Source organism: Barbus barbus (assembly GCF_936440315.1).
Source record: "Barbus barbus genome assembly, chromosome: 40".
In the NCBI taxonomy this organism is placed as follows: domain Eukaryota; kingdom Metazoa; phylum Chordata; class Actinopteri; order Cypriniformes; family Cyprinidae; genus Barbus; species Barbus barbus.
The window spans coordinates 6076080-6092325 of NC_136718.1; the positions used below are offsets into that span (position 1 = coordinate 6076080).

Consider the following 16246-nt stretch of genomic DNA (forward strand, 5'->3'; position numbering starts at 1 on the left):
AATTCCTCACTTCATGATGTCTAAAGTAGGCCTATTATATTTGTGTCTACGCACTTTCAGAGGCCATCAGATGTATTATTGTTGTCCTTAGAGCAGTCATGTGCTTGACATTTAGTAAATGTCTTCAAATGACTAGATTACCATAGAGATTAGCTAAACCCATCATAGATTTCAAGCACACACACCAACAGGAAGAACTAAACCTAGAAGAGCTATGAATCACTAAACCTGAAACTAAAATGTATCAACTTCCTCTTCTAAAACTTAAGACTTGTGTAGATAAAATCATTTTAAATGTACCTACCATTCACATAGTTAGGGTTGATTTACCGTAAGTAATAAGCCAGTGATGTCACGTCCCACAGCTGAATGGATTGCTTTAAGGCGATTATCAACAGTATTGACTCAAAGGCACTATTGGTCACAGCAATATTCAAAGGTCCCATGACTTTTCCAGTTGATCATGATTTACTGGATGAGGATTAAGGCCGATAAAATATTTTACAGCTTGGCATAACCAGAAAAAAATCTGTTCTATGTTGATATAAATAAAGCCTATTGAGAATATAGATTTTGTTTTTCTTCTTTTTCTTCATTTAAATTACTTTTCTAGGTCTAGGAATCCAACTTTTATAAACTTATATATAGGTTTTTACAAGAAAGTGGGAACCCTGCTTCTTAAAAAAATACAGTTGTAGAATTATTTTAAATTCAAATAAGAAATATTTTATTTATTTTTTATTTATCCTTTATTTAACCAGGAGAAGCCCATTGAGATTAAAAATCTATTTTACAAGGGAGACCTGGCCAAGATAGGCAGCTGAATTACATCACATCATTACATACATACAGAAACACACAAAAACATGAAAATAAAGACTAATAGATAAAGGGACAAACACACATCAGACCACACATGCCGCCATCTTGGATTCTTCAACATGTACTAATATACTAAATATACTAATAGTTACTTGTTTTGTCTTCTGTCAAGTATTTAAAATCATTTTAATCATTTTGAAATTTGATGACGCCTCAACGTGGGTCCTGTGCCCATGGTATGTCATTGCATTGACCCATTCATAAATATTTTATCAATTATTATTAATCTAGATTTTATTAGGTAAAATGAAATATTTGTACTTAATAAACAATTATTTGTCATACAGGAATGTTTACTGTAAGAAAATTGCAAAAAGCATTGAAAGAAATGATCAAATAAAATTTAATCAAATATAAAGTTCATACATTTCAACCTAAAAACCTAAAAAAAAGTTCATGAGCATCTTATTTGTCAACTCCCTTTATATAGTTAATAGTTAATAAATGAATTCACAGATTTCATTCTGTAGATTATTAATGATATTTGATTAATAAATCATAAATCAACAAATCTGTAAAAAAATAGCATTGCACAGTTTTACAACCTGAGAGAAAATATCATATCAACTATAATAAGGAACTATGAGAATCAATCAGAATTGTTGTGTTGAGAAATTAGTGTCACTTAGCTTTCAACACATACTAACAGCAAACAACTGCACACTGCTACCCTGAGTCAAAACCATGTGGTCTGAGCGTCTCCTAAAAGTTCCAGTGGAACCTCTATGGGATATCAGCCATCTCTGGTGCTGCTGATGGCCTTTCACATCGTGCTGCATTGGATGTTCATTCTGACAGAAGATCAGCTCTGGGTTTCTAAAAAGTCAGAATAATTCATTGCTAAGGCTGATCCTGGATCAGAATGTGGGAGTGAATGTTACGGGATTGGTGATATGCTGAAGTTGTGATCAGAGCTGGGGCTCATGGTAGTAGGAGTCGATACAGGAGATACTTCCAGAGCATCTTCTCTGTAGTCAGGAGTTGCAGGACTGTCAGGAGACTCTGACGGTTCTGTGCGGTCTGACCTGCTTTGCATGATTTCCTCAGGAGTCTTCAGAAACCTGCAGCACAGAGGGAGTGTTTGCAAACACAAGAACAAGTACGACTGAACAATATGGGCCAAGCCAGAATATTTTTAATTTTTACAGTTTTAGCTCCCCCTTGTTTGAGTAAAAATATTATGAATCCTTTTTAATGATAAAGAATTTCTGTTCCCTTTCGAGGGAACTTCGAACTGCGTCCTCTAGGGGTCGCTATGGGGAATGCCGACAGCGTGACCGTGTCTGAACCATACATACAAAAATACCACCTGTTGGCCGGCGTCAGCCTATGATGTCACTACCGGCGCGACCACAGTATGAAGGGGCGCCGGGAAAATCCATCATTCACTTCTTCACTTTTTTTCTATGAGAAAGAAGCTACACTCTCGTCTGTCTCTCTTTTCGAGGAAGGAGGGACAGCCACCTGCATCCCGCGGTTCAAGACCCACTGTTGCCGAGGCACAAAGGAGAATGAGCTTGTGGGGCTTGCAGGCGGATCTGGCTGATGAGACAGAGAGGGGGCTTTCCTTCTCGCGCTCGTTGGCCGCGAACGAAGGTGAGTTGCTGGATGATGCTGATGCGATCTCTCTTAAATCATCTGATCCAGCGGCTAGTGCTCTGCTGGGTTATGCCCAGGAAGAGAAGGAGATGTCTGAGGGCGAAGAAGTTGAGACTGAGCCCTCTCAATCCTCCTGCCCTGCGTATGACGAACTGTTGGAGGTTATGGAACGCGCCACAGCGAGGCTTGACTTGCCGTGGAAGCGGGCCAAGATGGTGGCGCCGCGGGGTCGTCTCGATGAGCGTTATCTTTCTGGCCATAGCCCCCAGCTCGAGTGAGCCTCCCATTTCTTCCTGATCTCCATGCGGAGATTGAGAGGGAATGGAAAAAGCTGTTTTCCTCTCGCATCTATAGGTTTCAACATACCAGTTATGCTAACATTGAGGGGATGCCCCCTGTGAAAGAGACGCTAGCCAGCTATCTCTCTGGGGACGAGACATCTTCTCTCAAGGCTCCCTCCTTGCCATCTAAGCCCCTTCAGGAAACATCTTGCTTAAATGGCAGGGCATACGCAGCAGCAGGTCAGGCTGTCGCTTCGTTGCACACGATGGCGGTGCTACAGACATACCAGGCTGATCTGCTGAAAGACCTGGATAAGGGTCAGGGCTTGTTTACCTGATGAAGTAGCTGAACTGCACCGCACCACGGATTTGGCTCTCTGTGCCACTAAACAGGCCGCCACTGCTATGGGCAGGTCTATTACGGCCATGGTGGTAATGGAGAGACATCTGTGGGTGAACCTGGCAGATATTGGGAAGAAAGAGAAGGGCTTTCTTCTCAATGCTCCAGTCTCACCTTCCGAGCTTTTCGGTACCTCTGTCGAAACAGTGGTCGAGAAGTTAAGGGAGGCGAAGGCGAGCTCAGCAGCCTTCAAAATCTTCATTCCAAGAAGGTCCAGGTCTGAGCCCGAATAACGCAGGGGTCCTGGCCCATCTCCATTTGGGGATCAGAGATCGGGACAGAAGGCAAGTGTCGCAACTCGTGTCCCTCCCCCGCCTGCGGGTAGGGCTAGAGGGAGGCACGGGTCAAAGAGAGGTAGGCAAGACCTGAAGGAGGTAATCCAGACGAGGCGTTCTCAACGCTCTCGTCCGGACCAGAGTAAGACTTGAACATCTACTCCCTTCCCTCGGGGGGCCTGTCATTTGTCCTCACCTTCCCCTCTCTAATTCCCCTGCAACCACCGTTAATTCCACCTGACTGAGGTTAGGTGGGAACCTAGAAACCTGCGCTTGAAAAACATTGCAGTCTCTATGCTGGACTTATGATGTTTTGGTTAGGTTCTATGTTTCATAGAAACTACCTTACTGATGGTCCGGACCCGACTCTTTGGACTTCGCCTCCGGGACTGATCTCATGCGCAGGAACCATTGATGGGTGAGTACGATCCAGTTATGCGATTGACTGGTATTGTGTAGCCATTCTTTGCAGTATTCTGGGACCTGTCGTTTTGTGTGTTTTCACCTCTTGCCTTCGACTCAGTGCAGTGATGACCTCACTCGTCGATACTAGATCCAGGCTAGGATGAGAGCCCGGCCTCATACCCCTGGATCGTGTGGCCCAGTCGTAGGTTTCTATGGGAGCCTCCTTGGTCATCAGGTCTCCAGCACTGCAATTCCAGGACCTGCGGGTCTTTTTACTATCAGTATGTTGGCAGGGGACGCCTGCCACTGGTGTTAGGTTACCTACTCTATCATCACGCATTCTCTGAGTTAAGCTCCTCTTATTGAGAAAGGTGCATGTCTATCTGAGGATATCTATGTGCTAGCTCAGGGACTGCTCCTCTTCCTGGGGTTTTTAAGTAGCGATCTCCCCAAGCCCTTGCCTAAAGTGTGCTTCTCCCCTGCTAGGGTGTAAGTAATAGCCCACCCTTGTGGCATCCTCTTTGGAGGGCTTACCGTGGTTTTTCAGGCTAGCTAGTGTGCTATCACCTGCTGATAGAGGGTGTAAGCAGAAGGAACCTGCCCCTGGGCCAGTACCATTCTCTTTACTGTTTGAGTTCCATGACAGCATCATTAGACAGCCGGCTGCATGCTGTCTCTCTGATGTGTCATCCGAGTGGGCTGAGCCTGGCAGTACTCTCCTCACCCTGTGGGATGGCAGCAGCCTCAGGTTGCTAGGCCTTAGGCCGATCTCATGGTGAATTCGGCAGTGCTCCCCTCACTCCAAGGGTCTCTTATGAGCACGCTGCTCTTCCCTGAGCGTTGGAGTTTCCCTCTCATTGTGAGATTTGAGTTCTCCGCTGCCCAGAGCTCTGTGACCCTGTTAGGTTAGCTCTCCTTGTTGGTCGAGCTAGCATTGCTCCCCTCACCATAGAGGGTCACCTATGAGCATGCCGCTCCTTTCTGGGCGCCTGAGTTCCTTCTCATTCTGAGAGTTGAGTTCTCCACTTCACAGAGCTCTGTGATTCAGCGGCCTCAGGTTGCTAGTCCTCTCTATGCCTCCCTGTTAGGTTGCTCTCCTTGTTGGTCGAGCTAGCATTGCTCCCTTCACCATAGAGGGTCACCTATGAGCATGCTGCTCCCTTCTGAGCGTCTGAGTTTCTCTCTCATCCCGAGAGTTGAGTTCTTCGCTCCCCAGAGCTCTGAGTCAGCAACTTCAGGTTGTAGGCCTCTCTCTGCCTGCCTGTTAAGTTGCTCGCTTTGCGGGATGACTGTAGCACGAAAGAGATTGAGAATCTTCTCCCCCTCTCAGCTGAGAGCGGGGTACTATGTCACCTTCAGCTATGCTAGCTACTTCTAGCAACCTGGCTGTGACTGTGATGGTAGTTACTGACCCCTCATAAGTCAATTTTTTCTATGAGAAGCGCTGTTCCCATCTATGTGTGCTCTATTATAAAATTAAAAGAGTACTACTCTTTCGAGTGCCACGGTCACTTAGGGTCTCTGGGCTTGTGTAGTAACAGCCTCTATGACTCCCTAGAACGGTGTTTACAATCCATGTTATGGTAAGTGCGCACGCTAGTCTCTGTGCACTTTATGAAATCCAAGTTGTGGTAAGATCGCACATAAAGTGTTTTCCATTCTTTCTAAAATCCTGTATGGTAGGGGTTACGCGCTGCAGCTTCGTGCCCTTTCTTTGAGTTGGTCAGGTCCCGGTTTCGCCTTGGGCCCCACTCTACCTATTTCTCCCAGTGTTTCTGGGCTATCAACAGCGGGTTGCTACTGAGGGTCTGTTGAGACAGTTCCCTCAGAGAGCTCGTGCAGAGCAAGCGGTAGCTCCTAGGTGACAGGCCAGGACCTAGCTACTATCCTAGGCACTTGGCCGTATCTCCTTAAAGGAATCTTTTCTTATGATTCTAAGCCTTCAAGCTCTGCCCTGGGTCCGGGATTCCCGGCCCTTAACAGGTCTGTTTTTTTAGGGTATGCAGCTCGGGTCTTTGGCCGTAGGGGATAATGTCACTGACAGCCATCTAACCATCCCAGGGGCAACTCCCTTAGCCGTGGTAGAGTTGGTACCTAGTGCTCGCATTTTGTGCTTGGCTTGCACTCCCCTCAGCATGGTGGCATGGGTATTCCGTTCCCCATAGCGACCCCTAGAGGATGCAGTTCGAAGTATTATAAGTATGTTTAAGTATATTATTCCCGTATTATATTCAATTTAATTAAAATTCAGTTAAAATCTATTTTAGACAATATTTATTTGAAATTCAAACATATTTGAAAACAGAACGAGACACTGCGTCCTCTAGGCTCGGTGCCATGCTTCGACGCAAGTTTCAGACGAAGAAGTGAATGACGTATTTTCCCGGCGCCCCTTTATATTGTGGTCGCGCCGGTAGTGACGTCATAGGTTGTTACCAACCAACAGGTGGCATTTTTGTTTTTGTCACGCTGACAGCGTTCCCCATAGCGACCCCTAGAGGACGCAGTGTCTCCTTCCCTACTCAGGGAAACATGGTTACATATGTAACCTGAGACGTTTTCAAATATGTTTGAATTTCAAATAAATCTTGTCTAAAATAGATTTTAACTGAATTTTAATTCAATTGAATATAATACGGGAATAATATACTTAAACATACTTATGAATATTTTAAATGTGGACACAAATGTGAACTGAAATTTATATTAAATGCATTTAGCTGAACTTTAGAGCATTTTGATTGAAGTATAGGACTAAAGTATGTCTTTATATGCAATTTCACAATTATATTGTCTTTGAAATCCAATATTCATGGTATACTATGTCACCAAGGCCGGACTTACCATTGGGCTTGAGTGGGCTCGAGCCCATGGGCCCCGCCCAATAGGGGGCCCCGCCCGCTTCCGTTAATTTGATTTGTTTATTTTTCAATTAAGGTTCGTTTATTGGTCTGGCATTGGTGATAACGATGCGTTGGCTTTACGCTGATTGGTTATTGGTGATAACGAAGCGTTGGCTTTACACTGTTGTACCTAGCGGCCGCATTAATCAATATAATGGCGGACAAGCGGTATCGGAGCGGCGCGCTTAAAAGAAAACTAAAAAATGAAAGACAGCGACGTGAAAAGGAAGCACTCAGTAAACTGAAAACGATTACTGGATTTTTCACACCTGTGACACCATAGCCTGATGTACCTGTGGTAGCTGAGAGATGTGGGTGAGTCTGCAACACCTGAGGCTCACTTGTCAGGACGAGAAAAATTCTCATCTGGTGTGTTTTTATGGAGCGATTTTTGTGCCAATATTCATCAAACAAATCCAGTGTTTTGCAAATAAACACAATCTGCTTTGCAAAGAAAAACTCGACTTTCAAACAAACGCATTTGTGAGAAAATCAAGCCAAGTTTCCTCATAAAAAGGCAAATGAGTCTCACAGTTGTAACACACAATACATATATTTGTCCATACCTCTGCATTTTCTCTCAAAGAGATTTGTATTTGAAAATCACTTTGCGTTTGTTTGAAAGTCGAGTTTTTCTTTGCAAAGCAGATTGTGTTTATTTGCAAAACACTGGATTTGTTTGAATATTGGCACAAAAATCGCTCCATAAGTAGGGGCCCGAAAATGACTCAAGCCCAGGGGCCCCCACGATGCTAAGTCCTGCCCTGTATGTCACATATACTTGTAATAATGAAGTTGCAATTTAGCATATTTACATTATATTACTTTTAAAAGTAATATCGAAAACACTAGTTCAAATTATAATATAAAGTATTTTACATGTACTTCAGGATGTTGTCTAAAGCAAAATAAAAAATTATTAAAACATAATGATTTAAAAGTAAAGCATTTGACATTATTGCCATGTTCCGTGTGTGTTTTTAAAAATCTGTTTTAGTCTCACACCCTGTATCCCAATGTGCGTACTATCCACCCTATCTGCCCTAAATAGTATTGACTAAAATGACTAATATCACAAAGAATTTAGGATAGATAGTATGCACATTTGGACGCAGGCATAGTCTACTTTTTGTGTTTTCAGTTTGCCTTCATCATTTGACCTAGTTTTCTTGTTTCCATGTCATTCTATTCACCTGTGTCTTATTAATTTACTCATTAGTCCCTCGTTTGGTTTAGTAATTATATCCCTGCCTTTCCTCAGTTTCTTTGTCCTGTCTACATTGTGTTTTCCTATTCTCCAATGTGGATTTATTAAAGACTGTTTGTTTTGACTATCTGCCTTCTTTGAGCTTCTTCCCCCAGCAAACCGTGACAATTATTAAAGTTGCACTTTTTAAAATTGTATTTAAGTGTGTTAGGAAAGTGTACTCTCTTAAAGTGCACTTGAATTTAATTACCAGCCTTTTATTTGATTACTGTTAATATATTTTCTGCAAGAACAGTGTTTTGAAAATATTCTTTTAAAATTTTAAGTACTCTTCAAATGCACTTTTTTAAAAACAACAGTTAAATCTCATTTACCGTGATTAAATGGAATTATACAGGAATTATATCGGCATCACCATTAACTAATGACTGAAAAACCCAAGACTACTACATTTGAGTACAAAAAATACAAATGTGCATTAAATGCCTTTCGGGTGCCTGCACTCACCGGAAGAGCAGCCTCTGGCCTGTCTCTTTCTTGATAATGTTGAGCTTGTAGTAATGACGTAATGCTCTGGACATTTTCTCATAGGTCATATTGGCCCTGTTCTGCAATAACAAACAAACAGCCCCAATTAATATCGATCCCACTTAAAGCAATGAAGAAGTGAGCTGGTCTTGTCTGCTGTAGTACTTTGTGGTTGCCCCAGAGTCGTGCCAGTCCATTGGGATCCACCACTCTAAAGATCATGGCATCTGGATCCTCCCAGCGTATGAAGGCCTCATACCTGCTGTCCGACAGCAGCTGGTACACATAGTCCCATAAGAGTTTGCAGTCTAATGAAAAGATGGTATTGTACTCTCTATGATCTTCTGACATACAGCAAATTTTAACAATGTCTGATATATTTTTTTTATATTAATGCCAGTTTACAGTGTCTGAAGAAACATGCATGAGCACCTGCAATCTTTCCATTGGCCTCAGAGGTTTGTGTGGTGTTTGCAGATTTTTGGGGTTTATTGGACAGGTTGAGAGGCTTGTCTGTACAGTAAACATTTACTGGTTGTCTGTTTTTTTCTGGAGATGTCTGTTGATTTTGTTCCTTGGGAGAATGATTTGAAATCTCTGCAAAACATGAAATAAAAGGAGAAAGTGAAGTTTTCAAATTCCTGTGTCAAAATCTTGTATCAGTCAGGAAGCCAGGGTCCTCTAGGCGCCACAGAACACATCCAAAAAGATACAATTCTACACTTCCATTTTAACACTCTATTACAAAAATGTGTGCATTTTTTATGAAGCCCCAGGCATATAACATGCTGAAGACGGAAACTAGATATCGTGGCCACAAATTTGTTTCCATGACTTTGTGTCCATGTTTTCCACAATTGTGGTCAGATTTGTCCCCTCATTTTAGGTAAATTGTGGTGATATTATAGTAATTTGTTCCCTTGTTTTAATCTCAATTATAAGTTAAACTAAAACCCATGGTTTAATTAAAACTAGGGAATTAATTAAATCATGGGATCAAATTCTTAATTCATGTCTACAAAATCTTCCATATTTCATGTATGTTTTTACTTTTTATTAAATACAAAATGGCCTTTCTATCACATTATTTCAAAGAAGAACCCATCAAGACTTGCAAAATAAACATTCTCAGAAATGTCTACATCTTCATAGCTGTATCTAACCTTGAATAGTTCTTCCAAATTTTTTTTTTTTTTTCAGAAGATTTCTGAGATAAGTTTGTTTGTTGATCAGAACAGATTTGGAGATGTAGCATTACATCAATTGCTCATCAGTGGATCCTCTGCAGTGAATGGGTGCCATCAGAATTCCATGTCATCTCAAATCTATCAGTGACATATTTTGTTGTAAGCGGTGCTTGAATATTTCATACTATGCAGTATTACAGATAGAGGACTCGTATTTAAACAAGTGATACTTTTAGGTTAAAAATGTCTTAAAAGAAAGCTACAGAGTTTTAAGTTAAAATGTTTTCATGGAACATGGTTATTTCATGTTTTTGTTTGTTTCTTTCAAACACACAGCTGATGGATTGGAATGGTGTGGATTATTGTGATCTTTTTATCAGATGCTTACACTCTCATTCTGCCGGCACCCATTCACTGCAGAGGATCAATTGGTAAGTTACATAATGCTATGTTCTGATGAAAAACAAGGCTGGCCTGCGAGTTAATACATTTTCAGCAAGTTTGGGTCAAATCTATCCCCAGGCCTTTGATTTCATGACTTTCTGGGGTCAATAAAAATGGTTTAAACACTGACCTCTGTGCATGCCATGTGAATACTCAGGGTCAGCAGACAGAGGTTTCTTCTCCTGGCTCTGATCTGTGCTGCTTCCAGCTGTTAACACCCAGGAGTTTGTATTTACTGGAAAAACAGGAACATTTCTGTTAGAGGGAACATAAAGACCTGGAAGACCAATTATCAAATGCTATTTATTAATCGCAAAACAATTCATTTTATTTATAACATTACATGGAAAAGGGCAAATATGAAAGAAATGTATTGTGTACTATTGTTTGAATGGAGGTAGGTCTAATTTAGCCACACCTACTGGCAACAGCTCTAGCTGCTTTACAACCAGGAAATTCCCTCCTGAATAAAGAAATGGGTGTTATTTAACCCCATGAAGCAGATCAGTTTGCTTCCCGTCAGTATCAGTTATAAAGGACTTGCTATAAAATACTGATATAAAATGATCAGCAAGTATGATATGCGAAATGTTTCCCTTTACAAGGACTCCACAGCATGTTGGAGCAGTGGCTCAGTTCCTTCAACAGTGCGCTTGCTGCAAGCTTCGGCAAGTCATTTCATTTATTCTCTGGCAACTGTTCAAATAGGAAGTAAGACATTTATCAAAATGCCCATAATAGAGATTACACAAGAACAGCCTGAACAAGGAAGAGTGCTCTCAGCTTTTAATTTAAAAAGGCTTTAAAATTCTATAAATTTAAACCTAAATAACCAAACAAATAATTGTATAAAAATATGCAAGCGATCAAATAATACATGCATGGCTGTTTAAAACGGATGACTTTGATTGCATTTAAGACTTTAGCTGAACGCTCCTAATTTTATGAATAATAGTTTATTATGAACAACTAGATCACCTGACGTCCTGTGCGAGTCGGGCGTCAGCGGACTGAAGATCGCGCATCTCCTCTGCTGCTTCACGTGTTGAAGGAGTTCATACAGAACATCACCTGTTCACAACAGTTCCCATTCACAGTGCACAGTTATCATGAAAGCTATAAACAAAACTGATAACTAGAATTAATTTCAGATCACACACCAGAGCTGGGACAGCGAAGACGGAAGTCCTCTTTAGTTAGAAGACAAAGTGCCTTTCCGTTCATCTCAAATTTTTGGTGGTCCGCACGTCGCAGAGAATATTCGCTCTGAGCCCAGCGCAGCCAGAGATTCACGTCCTCCTTATTCCACAAAGATGGATTGATCCCTTACATTACAACCATAAAACAGTGATTTATTATATTTCTTGTCATATTAAGGCCTTTGCATGGAGGACAGACAACATTTAGGTCATAATTTGGTGAACAACTTCACCTTTGTATGTGCATTTGCGCATATTCAAAACTGACGTGATGTGATGTAATGCTGGCACAAGGTTTGAATATTTGCAAGTGTGAATAATTGCTGTCTATTCCTCTCACAAAACTTTATATGACTTTGGACTATAAGAAGACTTATACATAAATATATGAAAACAGATGCTTTATGCTACTGTCATGGTGCTATTTGTCATTTGATGCCTTGTAGCCGCTGGTCACAATGTGGAAAAGTGTAGCTTTGTTTCTGTTAAACATCTTTTGTATTCTGTAGAAGAAGTTATTTTTGAAAGTGTATAATGTTTAGTACATTTGTTCTTTTAGATAGATCATTACAAGGATGTGTAAGCTATTCACGTCAATATTTTATGTGGGAACATACGTAGTCTTCCAGGTAGCTTGCAGAGTTCATCAGGCACTGTGTCGTACCCGAAGGGAGGTTCATTTTTAGGGTCGTGCAGAACCGGAGAGCAAACTGTGGGTTTGTTCCCATTACAGCTCTGCTGAAGCTTGGAAGCGAAAGAAGCAGAAAGAAACATTTACTTCAATAAAAATGAAATAAATCCAAAATACATGTTTTCAGTGATGTATAATTTATATGAATGAATCAGAAAGTTCAGAAACTAGACAATCGACTCTTGCAGTATGAAAACAAATTAAGATCTCAATACACACAGCAAAAGTGAAAGTATAAATTTGTGACACACAAGTTTTTATTTTCAGTTTTGCATGGCAAATTTTTTAATAAGGTATATTTGCATCAAAAATCTACATTAATATTGAACTTTTTATTATGACATTTGAGAGGGTTTACAAAATAACATAAAAAGTTAGTTGAATATAATATTTGCTTAAGTGAGCAGTTTGAGGTGATTTTCATGTGATACGTTTTTTTACTTCGTTTTGTGGCACTAATAAACGTGCTGACCAAAGTCATTTTATTTTCTCTACTAGCCTATTATTTGGTATTGAGTGAGTGTTGTGTGTCTATCGTGGATCTTACCTTTATCAAAGGTGGCGGTGAGGAGGCGTCGCTCATGTTCAAGACTTCACAAACTCATAAATATTCGCTACAATATTAATACCTGATTACTGTATCAATAGCTAATCACCAAATACAGCATGTGGTGTCACGTAAAGTCGCAGTCTCGCAGAGCAGAGTTTGTCTTTTCTTATGCGAATCGCTGCAATATTAAAAATCCTTCCGGGAAATGAAAACGAAAGCGCGGATCTGCCAGGGGCTGTGTGCACATGAATCTCGCAAACACTGTATGGGAAGAGAGATCGCTCTGGTGATTGTGTTTCAGGTAGCCAATCTGTTTTTTCCTGAAAGCCCAGAAAGATTAAATGTGTGTGAAATGAGCAAATCTTTCAAAGTAAGTAGAAAACAAAAAACATAAAAAATTACCAAAGCTATACAATATTTTTATTTTATTATTTAGTTAAACATTAATATGTTTGCTTTGGTATTTTTAATGTTTTTTTGTTTTGTTTTGTTTTTTTCTTCCTATTTCTGTAAGCGATTTTCAGTTAAGGTGCGTCTTCGCGACGAAGGGTAGTTTTAATAATAATAATAATAATAATACGTTACATTTATATAGTGCTTTTCTGGGCACTCAAAGCGCTTTACATAGAAGCGGGGGAACCTCCTCAACCACCACCAATGTGCAGCATCCACCTGGATGATGCGACGACAGCCATTGCGCCAGAACGCTCACCACACACCAGCTTATTGGTGGAGAGGAGACAGAGTGATGAAGCCAATCAGTGTATGGGGATGATTAGGAGGCCAATGGGGAAATTTGACCAGGATGCCAGGGTTACACACCTACTCTTTTTCGAAGGACATCCTGGGATTTTTAATGACCACAGAGAGTCAGGACCTCGGTTTAACGTCTCATCTGAAGGACAGTGCTTTTTTACAGTATAGTGTCCCCGTCACTACACTGGGGTGTTAGGACCCACACAGACTGCAGAGTGAGCACCCCCTGCTGGCCTCACTAACACCTCTTCCAACAGCAACCTAGTTTTCCCAGGAGGTCTCCCATCCAGGTACTGACCAGGCTCAACCCTGCTTAGCTTCAGTGGGCAACCAGTCTTGGGCTGATATGGCTGCTGCAATGTTATTATCATGTTATTAGATTTTTAACAAAAAAATAATTTTGGGGTAAAAGGCCCCCATTCTGACAAAGCAATTTGCTTTATACATTTACAGCAAAATCAGAGAGCACAGGCTGTTTCAGCTTAAAATGAAAAAGAATGTACTGAATAATTATGAGTTATAAAATTATAATAGCCTGTTCCCTTGTTTTTTAAGTGCAAAAGAGAACAGAAAATAGAAAAGTACAACCCAAATTCCAGAAATGTTGGGACGTTTTTTAAATTAGAATAAAATGAAATCTAAAAGACTTTCAAATCACATGAGCCAATATTTTATTAACAATAGAACATAGAGAACATAACAAATGTTTAAACTGAGAAATTTTACAATTTTACACTTTATGCACAAAATGAGCTCATTTCAAATTTGTTTCCTGCTAGGTCTCAAAATAGTTGGGATGGGGGCATGTTTACCATGGTGCAGCATCTCCTCTTCTTTTCAAAACAGTTTGAAAATGTCTGGGCATCGAGGTTATGAGTTTCTGGAGTTTTGGTGTTGGAATTTGGTCCCATTCTTGCCTGATATAGGTTTCCAGCTGCTGAAGAGTTTGTGGTCTTCTTTGATGTATTTTTCGTTTAATGATGCGCCAAATGTTCTCTATAAGTGAAAGATCTGGACTGCAGGTAGGCTAATTCAGCACCCGGACTCTTCTACTACGAAGCCATGCTGTTGTAATAGCTGCAGTATGTGGTTTTGCATTATCCTGCTGAAATACATGTCATCTGGTGGGGAGCATATGTTGCTCTAAAACCTTTATATACCTTTCAGCATTCATAGTGCCCTCCAAAACATCAAAAACTTATGAACCCCCATACCATCAGAGATGCTGGCTTTTGAACTGAATGCTGATGACACGCTGGAAGGTCTCCCTCCTCTTTAGCCCGGAGGACATGGTATCTGTGATTTCCAACAAGAAAAGCTGTTCAAATTCAAAGTGCTTTACAGAAAAGGAAGTAAAATAATTGGTAACGCTTTAGATTATAACCCGCAAAGAACTACGCAAGTATACTGAATTTACAGTGTACGTTTCTGTAATTATAGTGTACCTATAAAGAACGTACGTGTAGGTATAAGGGAACTGTCACGGTGCACACAGCAGGGAGGAACAAGGAACACGGAGACGAGGATGTAAACTCAAACAATAGATTTTACTGAAGACATGGCAGGACAAGGCAAACTCACAGACATCAAACTCACAGACTCTGGAGGCCCCTCAGGACAGACACGGACCGGAACACAGGACGGGGACCTCCAGAGCAGAAAAGACATCCGAAGGCCGAGGTGGAGCAGGGAGCTCAGGAGGCCATGGCAGGTGGACTTCGTGGCCGTGGACTCGTTCCTCGGCCCGGCCATTCCAGCTGGAACCCTTCTACCCCCCCCAACCAAAATTTCCAAGGGGCAGCTTGGGGGTAACAGGAGCCCTCCGGCTAAACACACTGGAAAAATGTTAAAAAGACTTTGGTCACTGTCTGGTCAATACAGCAGCAGCTGGCCGGCTTGACCACTCAATGGCGGGGACCGGTGGGCTGGAGGAAGCCACAACCGGCGACGGGCCGAGTTACCGCGGATGGCGGGTTGGCCTTCCCCGCAAACAGCGAACTAGAGGGGCCGCAGATGGCGGCGTGATACCCCGCGAACGGCGGGGTCGGAGAGCCGCAGACGGCAGCGTGATACCCCGCGAACTGCAGGGTCGGTGAGCCGCGGACGGCATGGGCATGGAAACACAGGGAGCACGTGGAAACACAAGACACACACAACAGAGGTCTGACACGTATAGATTACCAATTGTAACTGGGCTATTATAGATTTAAATATTTATCATAATAAAATGTCCCTCGGGGTCTATAACAGTGGTATTATGAATAAATCAGATTTTTTTTACTTATTAAAATGCAAACTCCTCTTTGTTTTGAATTATATTGCGCTGAGAATAAATTACTGTACTTTGATGATTTAATTTTATCTTGATCTGCGTCTGATAGATGCATTTCTTGCAAAAGGCATATGTCCGCTTGTAGTTTATTTAAATGGTTCAAGGTGGTTGCAAATGGTTGACCTTCTTTGCATGAGAACCAATTCCACGAACATTCCAGGTTAGAAAATTGATAGAAGACATGTTATGGAAAGGAAATGAATATTACTGTATGAATGTATGAGTGCCGTGCATGTATACGTGTGAGTGTATATATTTATGGAGTTATGACTGTATGTACAAGTGTGTGCATAAAATATTGATGTTGTTGGCAGATGAACAACACTTAAGAAACACAAATGACAGTGTGTATGAAGCAAAACAACAACAACAACAGCAGCAACAACAGCAATACAAGGAAGATTAAATACTGACAGTATGTAACAATTATATTATGTTGGGGGGGGGGGTGCAAGGTGCCAAGGTGCAACATGAGAGCTAATTTCATGACTTAAAATGTGGTAAAGAGAGTTACTTATTCGGAATTGAGAGTAAAGAGTTCAGAAGAGCCAAGGGGTAATGTCTTTATCACGGTATAACGGTCCATTTATGTAAAGTTTGTCCACAG

At 41.2% G+C, this 16246-nt stretch overlaps 2 protein-coding genes across 3 annotated transcripts in view; one reads left to right on the plus strand and one right to left on the minus strand.

The window, feature by feature from the left end:
* The window catches only part of LOC306859737 (uncharacterized protein), a 708874-nt gene that overhangs the window by 568741 nt on the left and 123887 nt on the right, over window positions 1-16246 (plus strand). The window lies entirely within an intron of this gene.
* On the minus strand, window positions 594-12818 carry LOC306859445 (transcription factor ETV7-like). Of its 2 annotated transcripts, XR_013783303.1 has the most exons (10): window positions 12549-12798; window positions 11928-12054; window positions 11272-11436; window positions 11090-11182; window positions 10242-10346; window positions 8913-9077; window positions 8646-8788; window positions 8460-8560; window positions 3782-6013; window positions 1207-1943 (listed from the first exon to the last, which is right to left on the minus strand). XR_013783303.1 is itself a non-coding variant. In XM_079400464.1 (9 exons), the coding sequence occupies exons 1-9, from the start codon at window positions 12582-12584 to the stop codon at window positions 1760-1762; spliced, it is 1119 nt and encodes a 372-aa protein (XP_079256590.1). In that variant the 5' UTR covers window positions 12585-12818; the 3' UTR covers window positions 594-1759. The 2 variants fall into 2 exon arrangements, 1 of the variants encoding a protein (XP_079256590.1); XM_079400464.1 differs by lacking the exon at window positions 3782-6013 and having other exon boundaries at window positions 594-1943; window positions 12549-12818.

Coding starts and splice junctions, on each gene's coding strand:
- LOC306859445 (XM_079400464.1), bottom strand. CDS start 12,584: ATGAGCGACGCCTCCTCACCGCCACCTTTGATAAAG. Junction 8,789..8,912: donor GGCCAATGGAAAGATTGCAG/GTGCTCATGCAT, acceptor TCTTTTCATTAG/ACTGCAAACTCTTATGGGAC. Junction 1,944..8,459: donor GGCCAGAGGCTGCTCTTCCG/GTGAGTGCAGGC, acceptor TCTGTGCTGCAG/GTTTCTGAAGACTCCTGAGG.